Source organism: Erpetoichthys calabaricus, chromosome 2 (genome assembly GCF_900747795.2).
Source record: "Erpetoichthys calabaricus chromosome 2, fErpCal1.3, whole genome shotgun sequence".
NCBI classification, from domain to species: Eukaryota; Metazoa; Chordata; class Cladistia; order Polypteriformes; family Polypteridae; genus Erpetoichthys; species Erpetoichthys calabaricus.
In genome coordinates, this window is record NC_041395.2 from 101,661,208 (window position 1) to 101,686,732 (window position 25,525).

At 36.8% G+C, this 25,525-nt stretch overlaps 1 protein-coding gene across 1 annotated transcript in view; it reads left to right on the forward strand.

Annotated features, from left to right (window-relative positions):
• Positions 1–25,525, forward strand: part of luzp2 (leucine zipper protein 2) — a 709,194-nt gene that overhangs the window by 353,765 nt on the left and 329,904 nt on the right. The window contains exon 2 of the mRNA XM_028794214.2: positions 15,994–16,111. Coding sequence (XP_028650047.1) covers positions 15,994–16,111 — 118 coding nt within the window. The remainder of the gene's footprint in view (positions 1–15,993; positions 16,112–25,525) is intronic.

Consider the following 25,525-nt stretch of genomic DNA (forward strand, 5'->3'; position numbering starts at 1 on the left):
ATTAAAGCACAGTTTGTAGACCATCAGTTTGCATCTTTGGGTTTTGAAGATGACATTGTACTCATGACTTCATGTGTCTGTGATCTTTGAACCATCCCTATGATTTGCCACATTTAAAGCAATTAGGGTGAGAATTAGCATTCCGAGATTTGAGGTCGTAGTCCTCTCTTGAAACACCTTTTGCTCCAATTTAGATGTCACTCTATATCTACACCCTCATTTATATTCTCAAGTTATGGGTAATGAGTAGAAGTATGAGGTCATAGGGACAACAGGCTGAAATGAAGTTGCTGGGCTCTTTCTCTATAATAGCATATACATTTCAACAATATGGAAGAACTTCATAGCCACACTGTTGCTTTTCCATATCCCCGCTGAGTACCCACCTAAGGAGGTGTATAAGGCACAGCTCAATGGAAGAAAACCAAGAGCACAATTTAAAAGGTTACTTCTCTCAGCTGGCCTGGGACTTTCTGGACAAATTCCCAGAGGGAAATGGAGACATTCTCTGGTATTGTGAAGTCTAGCGTGATCAATTCTGTTTGTTGCTAACATCACCATCGTCAGGAAAATTGGGCAGAAGTGCATTAATATTTGAATAGCTTAATTTTTGGTGTTTCACTTGGCACTGTACAAACCTTGTTGAGTGCTGTTTATATAATTCATTTCCCTGCCAATGGTTGTGTTTTTGTGTACCCTATGATTAAGCACACTACATGGTAGAAGGCACCTTGAAGTTTGGTACGTACTGAAATCAATTTCAATAAATATTTTTACTAGACATTATATTTATCCCACTTTCTAATGGCTTGTTCACATGTTTATTGTAATTTTATCTTTTGTCTTCTGTGCATACTCATTTTTTGTCCTAAGAGATAGTGCTATCTTCTTTTGCTAGTTACAGTGTACAAAAATCTTAAACAAAGATAGTTGTCAAAATATTTTATTGTTTTCATTTAAGATAGTAACTTTTCAGGCTTTATAGGTTTCTTGCCATATCCTAGATATAGCCAACGAGCAAATTTAACCCTGTGCCGTGTCAATTTGATTTTTTTTTGTTATTTTATAATTAATTATAAAAGGAACCTTGACCTTGAAAACTTTGATTTCCCTTCATTTTACTGTATTTCTTGAGACACAGGGCTAATTTTTTGAAAAGCACTGGTGTAGCCTATTGTACCTTACTAATGCTTTTACCTAAGAAAATTACATTTCTCCTTGAATACCAGGATGTGTGAGGGATCAGATGTTCCAGTTTATTTACACTAAGAACATTTCAAGGGATAATCCATTCTAATTTTCTTTCACCCGGACTCTCTGTTATAAAATTCAGTTTTTCAGTGATGTATAAGCAAAAAGACAAAGCACTGTCAACTTTTATCTGTGTATCTGAAGTAAGGCATTGCTCAGGCTAGAGTTAAAGTGTCCTGATATGTTAAAGCATGATGTGGTTATCCTTAAAAATGCTGAAATGAATTCCAATTCAATAATTTCCTTCTCTGTGTTTGTGTTTAATTCCTTATTTTATCTTGGAAATACCATTTGGTAATGAAGGGGCTCACTTCTTCATATTCATAATACTCTATTTTCCAGTCTTAAATCATTTTCATAAGAAGCCCTTAAGAATTACAAAGTCCTATCAAACTGATGATTTTCACCAAGTACTAAAATGTTCTTAATATTTAAATTCACTGGTGTTGTTTAAATAGTTTAAATACATGTCAGCAGCCAGCAGATTGTTTCTTTACCTGAAAGTTACATAACTACAGTATATTGCCATAATAAAGGTACCAGTACTTCTATACGCATTCTTGTAGAAATCGTATTTAGTACATTATTCTGTTTTGACGTCTTGTAATGTTCCGGCCCACCTAATGGAACCAAGCATATTGTGCAGTACAGTAAAATTTCATTAAAGAATGAAATAATAAACAAACACTGGTCCAAGGCTAATCAAAGCTGTGAGATTGCATCTATAGGCCATCATGATATCCTGTTCTCAGTTTACTCCAAATTCTCTTGTGCAAACATTTTAAAAATACACTCTGTGTTCTGTGAAACTGTGTTCTAAAATATTATTATTTATTCTTTAAGGCAAATATTAGAACATTAGAACAATCTAGATTAGAACAGGCCATTCAGCCCAACAAAGCTTGACAGTTCTATCCACTAAATACTAATAAAGGAAATATAAATTAATTCAATAAAGTCTGTAATAGATTTTGAAGAATCTAGATTAGAATTTGTATCTTTTTTTTCAATAGATAGAAATATGTATTGTGCTGTGCCTGAGAAGGATTCAGAACTGCTGGCTTGGCATTTTTTTAATTTTGAGTAATCACAATGCATTCAAGTAGATACAAGTAATTTATTTTTCTGAGTTTCTTAACTAGGTCAGGCAGATTTGCTAGGAATTCTGGAACAAAAGATTAAATGTGAAAGCCATGAGATATTATAAATCACTGCACCTTTGGGAGAGCACCTTAAGCTCAATTGGGCTTTTCTGTTATAAGTTTAGGAGCCACAGCAAGCAGCAGAATGTTTAACCATTTTTATTGTATTTGGGATGCTGAGAATTGCACTATCTAATACAAATTTTACAAACAATTGTGCATATTCAAACTGTTTTCTGCCACTATGTTCAGTCTATATTCAATTGTGATTTTAGAGAGTATGCCAGAATACATTTGTTAAATTTAGCACATAATATGTAAAACTATGCAAAGCATCCATCCATCTGATAATTTTCTGTATCTAGGGTGTTTTAATTCAGGCTTCCCACAACTTTGAACTGCATGAAGTTGGATGAAAAATCAATTGAACAATGGATATTTTCACTGTTATTGGGGTTGTAGGGTACCATTCTTAGCACCATAAAGTCTAAGGAAGGACACCACACTGCACAAGACATAAGAGCTTGTAGTTTAGTGTTGCAAATCCACATATACTGTATTAAGAATGCGGGATAATGTCAGGTTACTTGAGAAAATGCCATGGAGAAAGAGTAATGATGTGCAAATTCCATACAGATGGTGGCCAGGTCAGGAATGGAACCCTGGTTCAGAGTTACGGTGCCACAGTACCATCTACTGTAACAGATTAGGTCTGGTTGGCTAAACCTTCAGATGAAACAGTGACTGTGTGTTGTGTTGAGTTAACAGAAATCAAACAGAAGAACATGTTAGCTCTTATTGTACTGTGTTCATTATAAAGCACTTGAACTCAGTAGTAGTGGATGTTGAGAACCAATGTCAAGCAATTTTTAATCAACCTTAAGGAAAGGGTGTCCTATTTATCATGGTCATACAGCAAAAAATCCTTTATAATCATCCTAAATGTACAAATACAGAAAAATATTATTAATGTATAAAATATTATAAATTACTCATAGACCCAGCATGACAGTTTTGACTGATGCAACCAGGGGTGTGGTGTATGGAGTCGACACATTTTCCACAAGTCTGCATATTTTTTTCTTCAGGTACTCCATTTTTTCCCACATTCTGATCCCTTAGGTGTTAACTTAGTTTTCGAAATCATTTTTTTCCTCTGAGTTGCACCTGCAATGAATTGATATCTCATCCAGTGTTGGTTTCTACCGTGCATCCAGTGCTGCTTGGATAGACTCTGCCCGCCATGAAGCTGACTTTAATACATGGTTGACACTGTTCAGTTAATAAGTTTATTCATAGCCCTGACACTTTCTGTAGGATTATTACATTCCCTTCTGTATGTATGTTCTGTTTCTCAGTTTCCTGCAGGTGAGTGTGATTGGTGAGTATAAATTGGTTGGGTATGAGTGCACATGTACTGTATGTAGACTTACGTCCCATCTAGAACTGGCTTTTAGGATGACAACAGGATAAGCTCACCCAGCAGCCCAATACCGGAATAATTGGGTTTAGTTAACAAATGGATGGAATGATAGTATAAAATGTTCACAAGGAACGAAGCCAGTGGAATAAAGATCTAGCTGAGCAGTGAAATCACCACATAGCTAGATTACTGTTGAAATGGTGTAGTGTGGTGCTTCCTTTTGCATTTCTTCTAGTAGTCAAATTGTTTACATAAAAAAACTTCTCATTAGAAATAAACAAACTCAAAGCTGCAGCTATTTATGGCTGCAGCATTTTGTCTATATTGTATTTTAATTTTTGTTGAAATCCTTTCTAGCTCTATGTTGTCTCACTTGAACCACACATGATTATTAGAGATGGTATTTTTACACCTACAAGAATTTAAACTAAACCCAGCCTCTGGCATAAAACAGAAACTTTAGTTTGAAAGCTCAGCACTGTATTCCTCTTCTGTCCTTCTGGGCCTTTTGTATTTCATTTATGCAGTCTGTCAGTCTGGGATGTGATTTTAGCCAAGAGATGCATCAACTTCATATCTTTCATTCCAATTTGACAGTATCTGTCACCATCATTAGCTGCCAAAGGGAAGGATGTGATGGGCACAAATTTAAGAAGGTGTTTTTGTTGATGCCGCCTGACTTTTGGTGTTTCACTTCACTATGAAGTGAAGTATAATCTGCAGACTCATGTATGCATTGCAAAAATTTCTACACATAATAACAGAATGAGACACGATTGATATGGTTTCTGTGAGTTGATACTCCATCTAACCAGTTTCTCCATAGCTAGTCTGATATGGCACTAAAAAATCTAATGTATGTTATTACATCAGGTCCAATCAAGTTTTTGCCACGCATAATCAGTACAATGAAATACTTACTTGCATGTCACCTCAGAACAGTTGACAATAAAAACAATTCCCTAAAAACGAACACATATAAAAAAGCATGAGTTTCTGTCAAGTTATTACTGTATGAGTTAAAGTCTGATTTGATACCTCCCTTAATGATGAAATTAATCCAATCAGCTTTAGAAAATCAGAAGCAGCTGTCAAATGAGTAAAAGACAAAAATCTGTTAAAGTAACCTCTGTCAAGGTAAAACAGTAAACCAACCCATAACTGAAGTTGCTCAGAATGCTTTTTTAGTATTAATGCTGAAGAGTCTGTTAAGTCGCCAATTCTTTTCAATTATGTTTCCATCTTGCCTGAAGAAGGGGCCTGAGTTGCCTCGAAAGCTTGCATATTGTAATCTTTCTAGTTAGCCAATTAAAAGTGTCATTTTGCTTAAATTCTCACACATCCATAATGGCTAACATGGTACAACACTCTATTACTACAAACTATGTGTACAGTATAGTGCACTGTATTTGAGACATCTCTATGAAAGCTAAACTTTCTTAACAAATTTCATTGACTAAGTGTGCCATATTTCAACCAAATCAGTTCACTGTGAGTCGTTATTTCATGCTGACAGACAAATAGACAGACAGATGGACCGAAATGACAGCAACCGTAGGGACTATTCACATTATATGCAAATGCACCTAATAAAAGACCTACTGTAATAGAGAAACTAAACATTTAACTGATGCTCCACTGTGGAAACTCAAATTATCATTCAGAAATATTTTTAAATGCAATCAAGCATTCCTTGATTCAGATTGAGTTCATTAAAACAAATGATGCCATTTCTAAAATATTAGTTTGCTTAGCAGATTTTTATTGTAGTTTATTATTAGAAGATTTAACCATCTAGAAATCTCTTGAAATTTTTTACATAAATTTTAAAATGGTTTAAATATATCTCTAAATTATTTGCTGATATCTTGAAAACATTTAAAGATATGTTGAAATGGATTTCAGGTATTTTTGAGTCACTTCCTTTTTATTTACAGATCAGTTAGGAAAGTACTCATGCATTTGTCCAGTTATTTATATTTAAGACCATTAAAATAGTGTGAAAAAGTGTGTAGATCTGCAATAAACCATTTAATTGCATATATGCAGATGTATGTGTGCAGGCTATCTAAGCATACATTTTCCTGAATTCCCTTGACACTGCTACACAACTCTTTGCCCAAACAGTGGCACAACTGTAGACATAAGCTACTTCCCAAAGATTCTCTGAGCAGCAGGGCTTGGGAAAATGAATTATGCAGATGCTACAAATAAGAAAGGAGTGTGAAAGTTGCAGCCTCATTGCATCTGCAGTTTCATTCCTTCATAATAACGTTTGCCATTTTGTATTAAATATTCAAGGGGGCACTAAGCAGTGTTTGGCTTGATCAGCTGTGGCCTACTTGAGCTGCGTGATTGCTAAAGCAATCGGAAATGATTTAAAGTTAGGTATAAACCAATGTTAGATATTTTGAAGCAAACAGGTAGTAATATAAAGAAATGTTTAAATAATCACATTGTATGTTAAATGATTTAAATATATCTATAAATCATTTATAGATATCTATACATCTTTTATAGATATCTGTAATTTAATCCAGGATATCACTCTCAAGGGACATCTCATAAATTCTACAACAGCCTTATGAAGTGAGCATTCTTGAAGTGTACAGCTCTACACCTTTAAACCCTACTATGTGTTACATTAATCCTGACAATGAGAACATATTAGAAATGTAATTGTCAGATAAATTCACACAAGGTACCTTAGAAATTTGACTGCAGCCACTCTGAAATTAAGCTGGCTGATTAGACACAGTAAGGAAATGCAAACTCCACAAAATAAAACAATTCTGTCGGGCATCCAATGAGGACCCGACCCAAGCACCATTTTCATACTTGTTTGACAGTAATTGAGAACAGTTTAGATGCCCCTGGCCTCACCCAGGGCTGCTTCCTGCTTTGTAACATATGCTGCAAGGTGAGGTTTTAACCCCTGGGATCCTGATTTTCATTAAGAAGGTTAGAGAATACATGGATGGATGGATAAAATTATTATTGGGTTTATGACCAAATGATTTGGTCTGAAATATTTGAATATACTCAAATTGCTCAGAGCTGAGAAAGAAACATTCTTAAGAACATAAAAAATATACAGTACAGTATATAAAGCTTCACTGGCTCAAAGGGCACCATCATTTAGATATTACTACTTTTCAGGAACAATTTTCTCTGTGCCTTACCTTTCTCTATTTGACTTTTTTTCTGGATAAGTCATTAATGTCTCTAAATGTGTATGATGAAAGGAACCAAGAGGGACAGCACTTCATGCTAATGTTAAACCAGATGGCTGCTTTAATCACAGCCTGTTGTAAGTCCAGAAACAAGAAGGAATTTAATCGATAGACGTTTAACAGTGACTGATTCTTTACATGTTCTAATTAAAAACTAAGCAAAAGCTTTTCTGTCTTTCATAAGTACATAGTTTAATATGGCAACACATGTTAAAAGGTCAATTAAAACTAGTTAGAACCTAAATTCTCCTCATATAATCATCTGTGCGTGTTATTGTTTGTTCATAGCTGTCAGCAAGCATAAATGTACTGAGACCAACTACATTTTTTGGTGAAATCAAGCAAGGGGGTAAACTTGCAATGTTTCCTGCTACATCTATGAGAAAGCATTAGCATCACACACCCTTAAGTCAAGCTGAATCATTCTTCTCCTACTGTATGATCAACTGCTTTGTGCGTCCTTTTTTACTTTATGAGACACACATAGGGAAATCCTATCCTGTTGATGAAAGCTGCACACGGTTGTGATGTTCATTCTGGACTCTTTGGATTCCCTTTCCCAGGTACAACATGTTGCCTGGAGAGTACATTTTTTTAATACTGCACCCTGCCCGGTGCCAGCTGTTTCAGCCGCTCTAAATGACTTTCAGTATGGGAAAGGTGCTATATAAATAAAATGCATTATGATTATTATTGATAAACATGAAGACAGGCAGCAGCCAGAAGTCTCCGTGTTCACTATTCTTGACAAGACATCTTCCTCTAGGATACATTTGTGTCACTGTTGTAGTGGATACAGTATAGTCATTCTTAATGCCTGCCAGTATCATGAAATAAGATTTCCACTCATCTCTTTTGTATTGCAACACTAAGGTGAATCATTGATGCCACAGATCAGACCTGGCACTACTGGTTGTGGTTTTATGTAATTTATTTGACACTTGCAAGTAAATCAACTCTCCATGGCTCCCTATCTGCAGTATACTGTCCAGTGCTTCCATTGTAAATTACTTCTGCTTTGGTTCCCTTCCCACAGAGTGCTAATATCTTTCTTAGCAGACTTTGCAGCCTCATTTGTTGCTTAGCTTGTAACTTCAACTACTATCATCTCGGTGATAGGCTTGCTTGAGTCCATCTTATTGTGTGGTACCCTACCTCTACAGAATACACAGTCATGCCACAGCAAACTGTTTTGAGTCCATCTCTTTTACAGGGTGGCCAGAATATTCTACTGTTAAATGTCCTCTATAATGCCAGCCACTTGTGTTTAGCTATGAAGCTGTTGCTAGCTTCAGTAAGCAGTGTTGTTTTCCACCATTTTGCTCAAACAGGCTGCATGGGTGCAGCTGATTTCGATTAGAGATGTTTCTCTTCGTTTGTCAGTTGTATTTCTTCTTATTAATAGGCTTAAATTTATTAATGATAGTGTATACCCAAACTCTGCTGATATATTCAAGTGGACCAATCTAAGACTTGAGCCAAACAGACAGGTCAAACATCCATTGTCAGCTTTTCTAGCATATTCAAATGAGTAACATTCTAAGCAGCTATTTTACAGTATTATTATTATTGCTATTGTTTATCTATCAGATGCCTGACAAAAATTCAATTAAGTGGTTTGAAAGTACAAAGTTAACAACCTATAGAACACAAAATTCAAAGTTGAGTACAAGAAGTCAATTACTGTCCTTTCTCCCAAGCCTATATGAAAAACAAAAGTTCAAAGGTTATCCATTAGCATACACAGCATCAGGCAGTTTTTATCTATGGTTAATAAGCCTCGTGAGCAGGCACTCATACTGACAATTACAAGTGTTTCTTATAGCTGACATCTAATGTTCCACTTAATGTATGGTATTTTATATTCATTGTCTGTTGCCAGTACTGCTACTATCACTAGCCTGTGTGCTATGTAAACATAACAATAGATTTGAGCTTGAACCAACCTGCTTACAATCTGTCACTGTCTTTTTGGTAAGCATCAGTCATGAGGTGGGGGGTGGAGCTCTAGTTGTTTTGTTTTCATTGTGGTGGGATAAACCATTGCTTATGTCTGGCCTATCATACAGCACTGTTATTGGTCAAAGCCATCTCAAAGCAGGGGGTAAATTGGGCTACAGTCCAGATCTCTGCGTGGGGCAAAACCCCCCTTCCCCAATTTTGAGACAATCTTCACACACATATAAAAATAAAAAAAATATATAAAAACATATATAAACTAGCCATGTGCGCACAACTACGTTGCACGTGTTAAAGTTGTCTGTGAAGGGCTTCCTGTTTAAACGTGGCTGCCAGTCGTGAACTGGGCCCTTCGTCGCACAGCATTATGATTTTTTATAAGGGAAACAAAATTACAAAACAAAACCCTTGGACATTGATTCGATAGGAACGGCCTACTCTGAATCACTGTCCGAATAGTAATTATGTGGTGGTGGAGGAGCATTTCTGCTTCTCTCCGTTCACAGTCCGTCTCGTTTTCACGACGCTGTCGATTCCTCTCACTATCTCTTCTCATCCTTTCTCCAATCTCGCAGGTTGCTTTGTGGCAATCCAAAGAGTAAGGAAGAACCAATGTTTCTTTCTTGAACTCCAAATGCAGACTGATGGAAAAATCACAGAAGTGTGTCCGACTTATATACTCTGACTGCCGACTCCAAGAAGCGGGTGAACATTCGATTTGGACGAAGTGCTGCCAACGATGGTGGATAGAAACAGAAAAAACCACAGTCTTGACAACGAAGCAGGTGTCGATGCCAGATCTAAACACAAAGCACGGTGTCGACGCCAGATCTAAACACAAAGAGTGGTATCGACAGTATTTGTAAAGAAAAGTAACAACCAAGGCAGTGTCAGGGGAACATAAATTCGTGGACAAACAAAGATCAAGATCCAAATGAAGATTATATATAAAGATTAGTTAATTTAAAGCACAACAATTTGTTTAGTTTGAATGTCTGTGTTTTGAGGTGTGACTGGAGTACTACAGTCTTCAGTACTATAAGCCTGGAGGAGATTCTTAATGCAATGCCTATGTTTTAGCTGTCTCTCTACTGCCATCTAGTGCTTCTTCTAATTAATTCGCGAACAAACAAAGATCAAGATCCAAATGAAGATTATATATAGAGATACTTGTATATTTAAATGTTTCCACAAACCAACACTCAAATCTCATGATTATTTGTACTCACTATGAACTGTAGTTACTGTACATCTTTCCCATCCTAATTAGTTGAAAGCTAAAAGTTATTGTAGAATGCAGCATTACTAAACTAGCTTGAAAAACTGTTAGCCAATGGAAAAATGCTGAACACAAGCAAATTTGAAATGAAGGGATTGTGTTAAAAAAATGCTTTAGTTGCCTCACATTTTTATGCAATCGTTTTGTTCACCCCACTGAATTAAAGCTGAAAGTCTACACTTCAACTGCATCTGAGTTATTTCATTTAAAATTCATTGTGGTAATGTACAGAACCAAAATTAGAAAAAAAGTTGTCTCTGTCCAAATATTCATGGACCTAACTGTAATTTTTAGGACTGCATCAGTGCCAGACTTTGCTTTCATAATGTTTGGTGTTTTGGGTTTTATCCTGCTTTTTCCCCATGATAATTGTTTTCAATCCCTAATGAAGTAAAAAGGGACAAGGCTTATTAAAAGATTATGACCCTCAGTGGCTACAGCTATTACAGTTACATTTGCCAGAGGATTATGAAAGACACCTACTTGGCATAGCTCTTCACTGTAGCATTATGATGTAAGCTCAAATTTATTTATATAGCAACAGAAATTGTACCAAAGTGCTGTACAAAAAACATATATGGCTACTATAAAACTACAAATAATTCTATAAAACAGTTAATTAAAATGATTTAATATCTATCCTCTCCCTCCCCTTCTGATGACCTCACCCACCATAGAAAGTGAAGGAGAAAAAGTGGATTATTTTTTCTTGAAAACCTCAATCGAAGGAGAAGATCTGATATGGAGCAGCAGATCATTCCAAAGTCTTGGAGCAATAACTGAAAAAGCCCTGTCACCCTTAAACTTTAGACGTGATCTAGGAACTGCAAGAAATAATTGAGCAGGTGACCTCAAAACTCTTGTTCTCGAGAGGGGATGAAAGAGATCGCAGATATATTTAGGGGCGACGCCATGCAAGTCCTTATAAACAAACATTAAAACCTTGAAGTCAATACGAAATCTCACTGGCAGCCAATGGAGGGAGGCCAATAATGGTGAGATACGCTCTCTTCTACGAGTGCTAGCCAGAAATCTAGCTGCAGCATTCTGTAACAACAGGGCAGTTTTGGGCAATCCCACATATATATACAATAATCAAGCCGAGATGTAGTAAAAGCATGAATCACTGTTACCAAATCCTTCTGTGAAAGGCTCTGGCCTTAACCCTAGCTCACCTTAACTTTAAGGATGCAATCAGGTCTGGTGTTTCCTCACATATAGACTCTAGGTGCCTAACTAGACTATTAGCATTACAGCACACAGATTGCAGTCACCACGGATGAGTGAAGGTTTGAAAAGGTATCACACAGATTCCACATTTATTGAGTGGTAAGTGATGTGTAATATTCCTGGACGGCCATTGAGATCAAGTTGAAAAATTACAGGATAAAGTGATCTGAAATGCAGGCATCAAAAACCACTACATTTTTTACAGGAAGGCCAGGAATAAGGACTAGGCCGAGCACATGACCCTTCTGATGAGTAGTACTTGAAACCACCTGGGCTAAGTTAAAGGAGTCCACCAGACCTACAAAGTCTCTAACAAGGGGTTTCGGTGGACAACAAACATGAATATTTAAATCTCCCAGAACCAGCAGGCTATCAAAATGTGTCAGCAACAAAGATTAAAAAGTCAGCGAATTCCTGGATAAAGCTGCAAATTTATTTATTAGAAGAAATAAAGAATTGACAGAAGCAGTAAACAAATTAAGTGAATGGGGTGCACAACTGAATATCAGGTAAAGTTAGGTGATTTGTGTTTTCTTTTCCATAAAATGAAGTTTATCATGGTGCCAGAGAGTGGTGATGTTTTGCATGTTTGTTGAACATGCATGTAAACATTTCACTGAACTCTGTACACGTAACAATACTATTACTACTACTGATACTACTACTACTACTACTACTACTACTACTACTACTACTAAATGTGAAGAACATTCACCTGGTTATGCCTACTCTGTACTTGTAGTGTACTTTATATTCCTGTACTATGTAGCATATGCAGCGTGGATAATGTGATCCGTAATAATAGTAGTAGCAATAATAGTAGTAGTATTGTCATATTAAAATACCTAAATCCATTTTTAATAGAAAACATATGTCCACTTGTTCAGTGATGCAGGGACATACAGTTAGTTCCATAAATATTTGGACAGAGACAACTTTTTTCTAATTTTGGTTCTGCACATTACCACAATGAATTTTAAATGAAACAACTCAGATGCAGTTGGAGTGCAGACTTTCAGCTTTAATTAAGTGGGGTGAACAAAACGATTGCATAAAAATGTGAGGCAACTAAAGCATTTTTTAACACAATCCCTTCATTTCAGGGGCTCAAAAGTAATCGGACAATTGACTCAAAGGCTATTTCATGGACAGGTGTGGGCAAGTCCGTCGTTATGTCATTATCAATTAAGCAGATAAAAGGCCTGGAGTTGATTTGAGGTGTGGTGCTTGCATGTGGAAGATTTTGCTGTGAACAGACAACATGCGGTCCAAGGAGTTCTCCATGCAGGTGAAAGAAGCCATCCTTAAACTGCGAAAACAGAAAAAGCCCATCCGAGAAATTGCTACAATATTACGAGTGGCAAAATCTACAGTTTGTACATCCTGAAAGAAAGCAAGCACTGGTGAACTCAGCAACGCAAAAAGACCTGGACATCCACAGAAGACAACAGTGGTGGATGATCACAGAATTATTTCCATGGTGAAGTGAAACCCCTTCACAACACCCAACCAAGTGAACAACACTCTCCAGGGGGTAGGCGTATCGATATCCAAGTCTACCATAAAGAGAAGACTGCATGAAAGTAAATACAGAGGGTGCACTGCAAGGTGCAAGCCACTCATAAGCCTCAAGAATAGAAAGGCTAGATTGAACTTTGCTAAAGAACATCTAAAAAAGTCAGCACAGTTCTGGAATAACATTCTTTGGACAGATGAAACCAAGATCAACCTCTACCAGAATGATGGCAAGAAAAAAGTATGGAGAAGGCGTGGAACAGCTCATTATCCAAAGCATACCACATCATCTGTAAAACATGGTGGAGGCAGTGTGATGGCTTGGGCATGCATGGCTGCTAGTGGCACTGGGACACTAGTGTTTATTGATGATGTGACACAGGACAGAAGCAGCCAAATGAATTCTGAGGTGTTCAGAGACATACTGTCTGCTCAAATCCAGCTAAATGCAGTCAAATTGATTGGGCGGCATTTCATGATACAGATGGACAATGACCCAAAACATACAGCCAAAGTAACCCAGGGATTTAATAAAGCAAAGAAGTGGAAAATTCTTGAATGGCCAAGTCAGTCACCTGATCGTAACCCAATTGAGCATGCATTTCACTTGTTGAAGACTAAACTTCGGACAGAAAGGCCCACAAACAAATAGCAACTGAAAGCCGCTGCAGTAAAGGCCTGGCAGAGCATTAAAAAGAAGGAAACCCAGCATCTGGTGATATCCATGAGTTCAAGACTTCAGGCTGTCATTGCCAGCAAAGGGTTTTCAACCAAGTACTAGAAATGAACATTTTATATCCAGTTATTTAATTTGTCCAATTACTTTTGAGCCCCTGAAATGAAGGGATTGTGTTAAAAAATGCTTTAGTTGCCTCACATTTTTATGCAATCGTTTTGTTCACCCCACTGAATTAAAGCTGAAAGTCTGCACTTCAACTGCATCTGAGTTGTTTCATTTAAAATTCATTGTGGTAATGTACAGAACCAAAATTAGAAAAAAGTTGTCTCTGTCCAAATATTTATGGACCTAACTGTACAGCCAAGCACTGCCAACAACAGGGGATATTGAAAATGTGCCAAACGTTATAAAGTTAGCTTCCAGAGTAGAAAATTAAACACAAAGGAAAAGGGAGAAGCTGGGAAGTCCAGGCAAGGTATTTATTCACTGGCTGCACTCTATATAAGTGGGGGTTTGATGGGTGTCATCCAAGCAGGCCAAATTACATCTCCAAAACCATCAGATTAGAACTTTACTCAACGATAGTCAAGTTATTCCAAGCCTCTAACTGCATGACCCTAAGTAAGTCTCTAAATCCAACTGTGCTACATTTGTTGAAAAACATTGCACTATTTGCCTATAAATGCAACATATTTCCCTTGGAAAAGAATGCTTCATTATTTGAAAGATTTCATGTAAAATAAATGTAATTGAAATGAAGGTTGTTAGGTGCCCGTGAGGGTTGCCATGCAGGAGGAGGCTTCTGGGGCCTACCATAAGTACAGAGTCTATGTTCACATTTGGGTGCCCGGCCTTTTAATAGTATTTGGACTTTAGGCTCAGTTAACATCAAAGTCATTGAGAATGCTTTGCTTTGAATGACATCTCAAATCTCAGTTAAGACCTTTGTGTAGGCTGGGAATTTAATCCTGGTTGTTGATTAAAATAGGCAACCTTTGAAAGAACGAATTTAGCCCAAATACGGAATAAAAAAAGAGAAAAAAGGAACCTGGGAGATGAAAGCTTGGGAATGAAGAGGAGTAAGTGGGTTATCTGTACAATCTGTTAGTTTCAAGACAGTACCTTGTAATTCAGTTTACAACAGGTATTACTGAAAACTCTGCATTATCCTAACTTATGTTTTAATCACAAGTTTCAAGCTTTTACAATGTGAGCAAATGAAAATTTCATTATGAACAGCAATTACTGCCGTCACTTTTCCAGGCACAGTCTACTATTATGTGCACTCCAGTGTCTACTGTCATTCATCTACAATTCTGGGTATTGCTTTTGATTCTCAACTTATCAGTCCTGTCAAATCTACTCAACTCTATCATCTCGGTCCCTTCAGGAGTTAGTGGTTCCATAAAATTCTACATAATCTGTTTATATGTTGAATTTGTTATAAAGACAGTAAATGTTCTTGAATGGCATGAAGTTCATATTAGAGTGTGATTTAAATGTAGTAAGTGATAGAAATATGTATTTGTCTGGCTTTGATCGTCAGAGCCACCGTATCTCGCTGAAGACTGCAGGTGAACTCAGGTTAAAAAAATTTACCAATAATATTATTTTTCATTTATTAATCTGTTCCACAATTCCTTTCTTCATCACTTTTTGGTAAATATTTTTTTCCTACCATTTCAAATACTACATTAGAATTTTAACATTCACCAATCTGTACTTGGCTCCACAATTTTTAATATTTCATTCCCAGACTAACACCACATGCGTTTCTTTGAATTTCTTTTATGCCACACTTTTTAATCACACATTATATGGTGCATACGAGTTTCTGGATATTTTTCACATCCAGCATCCCCGCTATTGACAAGATGAGCACACACTAGTCACAAACACAAAAGTACAAAGATGCAGCTAAAATTAATCATATCTTGGCAACCGGTTTCTGCTTTTAACATCCATATTTTAGGACAGAACTCTCATATGTCAAAATAAAAAGATGAAATATGTTGTTTGCTTGATAAGACTGCGGAGTACTCAATATCAGTATGATCAATACAGCAGGCACTGACTGAAATAAATGGGCAAAATATGTTTTCAGTGGAATATGAAAAACAAAAATTTCATCTCAGTGTTTTGATGGATATTAGATGATGACAAAAGCCAAAAAAAAAGATGTTCCCTCCTAGAAAGAAATGATGGACTACATATAATTTTTGTTTGTTTCACATCCAATGTCAAAATTTACCTGAATGTGTCTTCTCTTATTTTTGAATTAGACATGGCTATGAGGGCCTAGAAAGGAAGCTCAAGGAAGTTTTCATGGAGCGAAGTGGCATCCTGCGGCAACTTTCCAAAACTACAAAGGAGCTTGAAGGAATCAAAGGGAATTTAAAGGTCAGAATTGTCCTCTTTTACCATTTGGATACCTTTTGTAAAAACAAGAAAGGCCTTGCACAAACTCAAGATAGACCAATTATTTACTTGCTGAAAATGTAAGAAATTTATGTGTTCAGCATCTGGCACATGAAAGATAATCATTCAGAAACAAAGGTCACTCACATTTTAGCACTGTTTTACTAATGGGGACTTTTGACAGACTCTTGCTTTTTAAATGTAAAAATCTTATCCTTGCCTCAAGCAAAATTACACAACAAACAAAAACTTTGGCTCTTAAACAAAATATATCTTTGGAAAACACATTTAAAAAGAATGTGCTGAAAATCTGGTGATGTCTGTATGTGAGAAACTTTCCAGTAATTGTTTCAGTATTTTTCCAAAATAGGGAAAGTTGTCAATATTCAGTAACAGATTTGCACTTCTTAATCAGTGCCTCTCATTTTTTTAGTGAAGTACGCATCCAGCCATCCATTTTTGAATCCTTCATTCTAACGTTAATCAAACATAACATGGGGTTCCAACCTGTTTACATTCACCTTTAAATGGCCAATGTAAAACTGACAGTTAACTTACATAACATCTTAGAGATGTGAGAGTAAAGTGATGTGCCCAAAGAAAATGCTCATGGGCAGACAGCATTCATACAGTGGCCAGGTCAGAACTTCACCACAGATCCTTGGAGTTTTGAAGCAACAACACTATCCACTGTCTTCTTCCTCTATTCCATCCTTTTTTTCCATATCCATTTCCTCCTAGGAAAGACTGCAGTGGGCTGGAGCCTATCCAGGACATTAGTGTATGGCAAGAATAAACAGGACAAACTCAAAAACATGCCAGCATTTGCTAATACAAGGCCAGTTGAGAGTTGCAAATTGAGTGAATCTGCAGTCTTTAGGAAGTAAGACACATGCAGGCACAGAGAGAACATGCAAACTTCATACAGACAATGACTGGGCAAGGATCTGAACATGGAATCTGGAACTGTAAGGCAGTAATGCCAAACCCAACCCAACTGTGCTCCCTCTCTCATTCATTTCTAGTGAAACATATTTTGAAAATTAATTTATATTCATTTTTAACAACGGCTATGAAAATCAGGAGAAATACAGTTGCTATGACAAAATGAAATCAGAATAAATTCAACTAGGATTTCTTTACCATTTGATCAATAATGGTGGGGGTGTGTAGCTGGATATGTTTCACAGGCACTGTACATATTTCAGGAGTTATAATTTGCATTAGATCATTTTGCGTATGTACATATTCACAAATTGGGCTGAATATGCCTCCATTTTATAAGACTTGTACTCATTTCACTTCAAAAATATCTTTGTTGAAGCACACACTGAAGAAAATTTTTTAAAAAAAATGAACGTCAGTTAGGAAATATTCGTGCATTGCTTGTAATAGAGTCACACTGAATCAACAGGATAGATCTGAATAATGTTGATTAGGTCAAATCAGTGTGCGAAATGGGGTCCCAGGAAGTCTAACCTTTTGGAATCCTTAAATTAGAATTGTAGGGTGTTTCTAAATATAAATTTAAAAAACATGTCATGCTGATGATATACATCAGTCAGTGCCCATTATTAGTTGAATGTGAAAATATGCTCAAAGACGAACCTCATTGTTAAGATTATTTTTTATTGTAGCCTGCATGAAATAGCTTGTTTCTGCCTTCAATGCTCTTAATTAACTGGAGCTGCAGCTCTGGTCTGTTGCAGGGTGGCACTGCAGAAGATTGGTTTATGGCAGAAAATCACCTGTATCTGCACAATAAAATAATCATTTTAGCTTGTGAAATTTCATTTATTTTAACCCTGCTTTTTTAAGAAAAGGAAACAAAACTCTCCATTTGTAAATGTTGGTTGGGTTTGGGACAGAACAATGGAAATGTTACAAACGACGATATTTCATCCAGAGGTTTTGCTGCTATTTAAGCTAGCATTAGTATTGCTGCTATCTGTCCTGCGTGGTGCTGGTCAGAAGTTCAAGTGTTATGAGATGTTTCTGTTTTTTATTTTATGGATTTATTTGTTAAATGTTATCAAGATATTTGATACCTATATGAGGTTTCGATTCATGCAGAATCTAATTGTACTTTATATTTGGGGTGGAGTGGTGGCTCTGAGGCTAAGGATCTGCGCTGGTATCCTGAAGGTTGCCGGTTCGAATCCCCGTCACTGCCAAAAGAGATCCTACTCTGCTGGGCCCTTGAGCAAGACCCTTAACCTGTAATTGCTCCAGGGGCGCTGTACAATGGCTGACCCTGCGCTCTGACCCCAAGGGGTATGCGAAAACTAACAAATTTCTAATACGAGAAATCGTATAAGACGAAATAAAGAACAAAAAAAACCAAAAATATAAATTTTTCTGTGGTGGGCTGGCACCCTGCCCAGGGTTTGTTTCCTGCCTTGCGCCCTGTGTTGGCTGGGATCTAGCAGACCTCCGTGACCCAGTAGTTAGGATAATAGCGGGTTGGGTAATGGATGGATGGATGGATATACATTTTTTGTGCCATTTCCAATACTATTTTTGTTACTTTACTAAAGAGTGCGTGCAATCTGTTGTTGTGTCACCTTGGTAATGACACATGTGTAATAAAAAGTCACCCCTCACTTCCTGTCACTATACCAGAGTGTGGATACCAGCCCTAAACTCTCTCTTCGTCGTGGTTTTTATAGTTTACTTTGCTGGTTAAATTCCTTAAACCATACTTCTTCGATTCTGATTTCTAGTTTTCAATTAAGTTTTGAGTATTTTGTCATTCCCGGTTATGATCTTTGCATGATTTCTGACTACTTTGGTCTTTCCACTATCCTTGTGCTAGATTACTCCTACTCCACAGCTAATTTAAATTATACTCTATAGTACCAGAATAAGATTTCATTAGTCAGCCAACAAAGGACTACTAACAAGACCCTCAAGCACCACAGGATATTTTGCTGATTGGTTCAAGTACATGGTTGGCTAGCTATGACCAAAAACAGAAAATGTGACAGTAGGTGGTGGTGGAGGTAGTGCTGCTATCTCATAGTATTTGGTTCTGTTCCGGGCTATGGGCACCTTCTGTGGAGAATTTGCTTGTTCTAATTTGTTTGTTCTTTTTGTGTTCATTCAAACATTGGGTTTACTGCACATTCTAAATCGGTGTGAATGTTATATAAGTGTGTATGCGTGTGTATACAACTATCTTGTGAAATGGACTGGCATCTCTTGACAGAGTTTGTTTCTTCCATTCACCCAGTCCAGCTGCAAACTGAACTCTCTTTGAAAAACAGTGGGTTCAGAAGATAGATTAACATACAGGCCCCTTATATTTACATTTGTAAGTACACTTTCTACTCCCAGAAGTCTCTCTTTGTTTGCCTGCTCTTGTTGTCAGAGTGTTTGCTGCAATTAATTTAGTGTGTTTAAGGCAGCAAAGTAAAATCTCTGCTGTTGAATTATATCATTGAATCTCCACTTGGATGACTTTCCCAAGTCTACCAAAGTCCAGATTGTTCAGTTATGGTAGCAGTAGTAGTACTGCAAGCATTGTCACGTGCACAGTTTATTGTGAAATTCTTACTTGAATGTTCAACAGTTCAACACATCTCCAGTGCCATGATAAACAAGAATGTCTTAAAATGCATAACTTCATTTATTTAATACTTAGCCCATAAGATGTTTTCCAGCCATTTCTGTTGTGTGGGTGTACAAAGAATATATCAGAGCAGACTGGGACACAGTTTGGGTAAAGTTGCATTTGGAGGAACATTATACTGATTCACAAGTTACTTTTACGGTGTTTGGTAACTTCTTAATACATTGAATTAATTGAACATTTTCCAGTTTTCATTGCATTAAGAGGGTTTAAGAATGAAAGTACATTTTTTTATTAATTTTACATGTTATTGTTTTAATAATTGCTTTTGTCTGTAAGGTGCAATTTATTTGAGAGTAAAAACTCCACATCTTTTTCTCACTAATTCATTTGTGTCAGTGTTGTAAAATCTAAACTAGCATTTCATATAAGTTCCTTTTATTCATCTGAAAAAAAATAAACAAAATTATAAAACCTTATTAGAAAGAATGTATGAGCTTTGATAATCTGTCAGATGTTTTGTATGTTACCTTTTTAACATGAAAAGTTTTCCTTAAATATTATTCCCTGAATTCACTAAAGAGGACTTTTAGTCTTAGAAATAGAAAGTGTAATATTTTTGGACCTGTGCTTACCACAATGGCAAAATGTTTCCACTGCCATCTCATAAACCTAGATTTCCATCACATGCCCAGTTGTTGTCTGTATGGCTTACAAGATCTGTCTGTGTCTTTGTTTTTCTTTTTTTTTTTTTTTCTGGTTCAACCCAAGGACGTGTGTTAGGTTATTTGGAAATTCTACCTTGGTCCAGTATAGATGTGTGCATTAGCGGTCTCTGCAATGGACTGGCACCTCATCAAATGTTTGTGCCTATCTTATGTGCCCAGTGCTACTAGAATGGGACCCGGTAAACCTGGGTTGGATTTAGTGAGTCTGAATGTTAACTTTCCAACTGGTTATCACTGCAATTTTCAGTCCAGTGAATGTTTATGTGTATTGAGGACATTCCTACTGTATCAGCTAGAGTTTTGCCAAGGTACTCTGGCTTCCTATCACCTCTCACGGATGTGTTTGTCAGATAATTAATGCCTTTTAATTGGCCTAGTAAGCATGTGAGTGTAGTAATATTTTTAAACCCTATTTTGCATTGCCGTCTGATTCATGGTTCAGTCTTCTCATGTATCTGATGTTCTCATCATATACTCCCACTCCTTTTCTTCCTTGTACAACAAAAGTCAATTTTAGAAAATGTATTAACGAATTTGTAGCTGTCAAAGTGAATTTTCATTGTCTAATTTTTTATTTCATTTTCCTCCTAATGTTAGTTGTAGTCCCAAAGCACTTATCAAAATCACATGGGAGCAGAAGACAAAAGCAAAGTGTATGACAAAATCTTTCATAGACTTTCAAAAAAGCTTTTGATGTGATTCCACAACAAAGATTAATCCTTAAGCTGGAAGCGATTGGCTTCAGTGCTACATTACAAACCTGGATATCAAGCTGGTTAATGGGAGAGAGCAAGTATAGATAACATTCCACATGGGATGGGGTGGGATCTGCACTGGGAGTAATACACTGAATTATACACTATTGATTTTTGAAGTATTAATAATATTGATTTTGATATAGTGGGTAAACCAATAATATGTAAAAATGACAGTAAGAACAGATTGATAACAAATACTGAGGAAGGAGTCAACCCCTCTCAAAAAGACCTGGACAAACTTCAAAACTGAGCAAACAGTTTGAAAATGCACATCAGCTTAAGACAGTGTAAAGTACTAAATATGCAAAAGGACGAAGGTCCAAGTCTTTAGAGTCCTGGTGCTTCATGTCTTGCTATATGGTTGCGAGACATGGACACTATCCAGTGAGCTGAGACATGGACTGGACTCCTTTGGTACTGTATCTCTCTTGACTTTGTGTCCAATGAGCGGTTGCTCATGGAGTCCCAATATAAGGCACATTACCTGCATTCTGAGGGACCGTCAGTTATGGTACTACAGCCATGTGGCGCAATTTCCTGAGGGTGATCCTCACATGTGGCACAGTGGTAGTGCTGCTGCTTTGCAGTAAGGAGACTGTGGAAGATTGTGGGTTCGCTTCCTGGTTCCTCCCTGTGTGGATAGCGATTTGAGTATGGAGAAAATCGCTATATAAATGTAATGAATTATTTATTATTATTATTATTATCCGGCTTGTAGGATCCTCATTGAGGACCCAAATGGCTGGACCAAGCCAAGGGGTCGCCCACGTAACACCTGGCTGCGTCAGATAGAAACTCATTTCCAAAGCTTTTGGATTTCCAGGTGCTGCCAGCCGGGATCCTGAGCTATTTCATCGTGTGGTGGGTGCAGCAATGCACTGTACCAGTGCATGCTCCCCAGCTTGACTTGACATGAAGAGAAAATATAAATGAAGGAAGATGGACACAACTCTACAGTAGGGAAAAAATGAAAAGGATTGAGAGACCTCCCAGGCAATATGCAGAAGCAGTTAAAAATGAAAATAAAATATTGGACTATGGTGTAGGTGTTTTTAAAAATACTAACTGTTCTGTTAATAGTTTCAAATGCTACTGCGCTTGGTGTATTATGTGGAGTTGTGGTCACCACATAATGAAGAAGTTGTAGCACTTCAAGAAGCTTTGTACGTAGGAGGAACCAAACACATCCCTGGACAAAAAAACGATGAGAACTTGAACAATATATCTACGTACTCAAAACTCTCAAAGGCATCATTAAAGATGATCCAGACTTCATTACGTTGAAGAATGAATCACGGACTTAAGGATCCCTACTTAAATTACAATAAGGTGTACTGAAAATGGAAACTAAGAAGCACTCCTTCACATAAACTGTCATGAAAATCTGACAGAAGCAAAAACATTTAAGAGATTTGTTAAAGTAACTGGTATCGGGTAATATTTGTAATTAGCTTTCTAAACAAGCCTGGCTGACTAAATGATTTCTATCAATTTATAATATTTTTTAAAAAATCACTTTTTTATAAGCATCATTAATAAAATGAAAGGACATTTTTTACCTATTTCTGTTTTTTCTTTTTTGTATTTTGTCTTTTTCAGAGAGCTAATGTGACATAGGACATCTAGATGAAAGCTCCTTCTGACATTATCATTGAGATGAATATACCCGTATTCTTAAACTTAAATACCAACATTTGCAAGTGATTAGAACACACAATACAACATTTTATTACCATGTGTTATTTTTTCTGATTCTTCTTAAAATAGCACACTGCAAAACATTAGTATCAATAGATGACAAATTAAAACTTTTCATTTTATAAAATATGCATTTTCGAATTTGTTCTTAATTTTGTTGCTGATTGTTTAGGATGTAAAACATAACAGTATTAAACAATAGGAATCAGACAGGCCATCTCATAGCAAGACTGTTTACAGGCAAGGAAAAAAAGCTGCTGTGTTGTCCTTAATATGCAAAATCTCTATTTGACCAGAGTTATTAATCATGTCACCCTCTCATCAGGGAGATAGTTGTTCAGTCTTTGTGTAAATCTGAATGAATTAACATCTGCAGCCTGGACCAGCTTACAAAGGCAATCTGCATGATATTAAAACTCCCAGACTCCCATTTATCAACAATGCATATGGATCCCAATTACTGTATTGCATATAAAAATGATTTAAAATGTGTATAAAAGTAATGCAGGGCTGAAAATTAAGTCAAAGACCCTGCCCAACTTTCAGGTTGTGAATGACCAAGGCTCCATCTAAGCAAGTTAGAGTTTGCATTAAAATATTAAACAAATGAGAACAACAATTATTCTTTAATATTGAATATTTAAATTAAAACTCCAAAATATAATTCTGTGTTTAAATATTTAAAAAAAAATTACAAGAAAAAGAAAAATCCATCCATCAAGTCAAGTTTATTGTCATCTGTTTATAGTACAGTGAAATCCATACTTGCATTTATCCTAACAGTAAAGAAATATACAAAACAAATAAATATATGTACAAATATCATGCATCATATATTTTTATGCAATTAAATACAATTATTACAATACAAACACACACACACTGTTATGTTACACTATTAGCACTTGTACAATTGACTGTTCAGCAACCTTACGACCAGTGGATATAAACTCTACCTGTTGGATCCCTTCTGTCAAATGGTGCAGAGCCACTGGCCCAGTTCTCACTCTCTTGCTGTCTCTGTTCTCTCATTTCTCCAGATCACACACCAGTCATCCATCCCTCTCTTCAACTTAGATCAGAGACTGATTTGTGCCCTCTTTCCCTCCCTGCTTTTCTTTCCCAGATGGTCAGCTGTTCATAATTCCATCTGCAGGAATATTAATATAAACAATAACAGCAATAATGCTTTTTCAAGAGTCTACTCACTGGCTGTTAAACATGCTAAACTGACTTATATCTACCCAGCTTTACAGACCCTGGCAGAGAAAAGAGCACTCACCCTCAGCTGTTTGCGATTGTTTTTTCCCAATTACGCCGCATCTCACACTGGCATGCGATCCCCTTGATCAGCTTAATCAGCTCCACTGTCTTGCCAGTGTTTGCCTACATGTGAGACCCTCCCTGTACACTCCATTACATTTCTTAATTTTGGTCTCCTTTACTTTCTTTGCTTGCATTTCTTTCCCCAGTGCCCCTCCTCCATGCCAGGACCACCGTGCACTCCCACACGCACATACATGCTGCTTACAGCACATCACCTGCATCGCCCCCCCCCCCCCCCCCCCCTTCTCCAGGAACATTCACACAAACACTAAGTTGATTAATAGAGAACCTGGGGCACAACTTGCTACACGATTACACACATAAATGATACGTTAAAATGCACTGCCTAGAAAAGATTCTTTAATGACATAGTGGGTGAATTTTTGTGTTGTCTCACAATTATAACTTGCCTACAATGTTCTTACCCAAGCCCTCTCTTTCTGCAGTTTTCCAGTCCATCCATTTTCTAACCATCTTATCCAACAAACTCTAAAACCAGTCTCTGACAGAGCCACTTACAGAAGTGCTCTAGTTTACAGAAACATAATTTAAAAATGTTCTCTCCTAGCTGGAGGCTGATAATTCTCTTCTGTATTTTCCACTTGAAGTGATCTTTTGCAAGGTGGATAGATGCCTAAAGCGAGCTATCTTACTAGCAAACACATTGATATATTACAGGTGTGCGTTTTGCAATCATAGGATGTGACTGATGATTAAACGTAGCACAGTGATATACCTACAAGCCACTGTATAAAATACCATGCACGGCATGATGTCTACATAATTTATATCATTGAAAAATTAGTCAAACTAAAGTAAGCGACAAATTCAAAACTGAGAAAAGTATGCACAATAAAATGTAGTGAGAATAGAACTAGGAAAAACAAAAAACTAAGAAACAGGAAGAAACAATTAGACAAGTTTCATATAATCAAAGTAAATTCTTAAAGGCTGTGGTGGGCTGGCGCCCTGCCCAGGGTTTGTTTCCTGCCTTGTGCCCTGTGTTGGCTGGGATTGGCTCCAGCAGAGCCCCGTGACCCTGTAGTTAGGATATAGCGGGTTGGATAATGGATGGATGGAATTCTTAAAGGCACACAAAGTGAACATTTTGTTTTTGTTAAATGATCCAAACGCCTGTTTGTCTGAAGCTGGTCACAGAAATCTTAAATAGGTGGGAGAGAATGACATAACATGTCTGATGGACATTAAATTCTGACTTTTGTATTGTGTACTTGATTTTGTTAATCTTTGGGCTTATGCCTGTCATGCAATCCTTTTTGGCAACTTTTGATCTTCTTTTTGCCATTTTTACCCT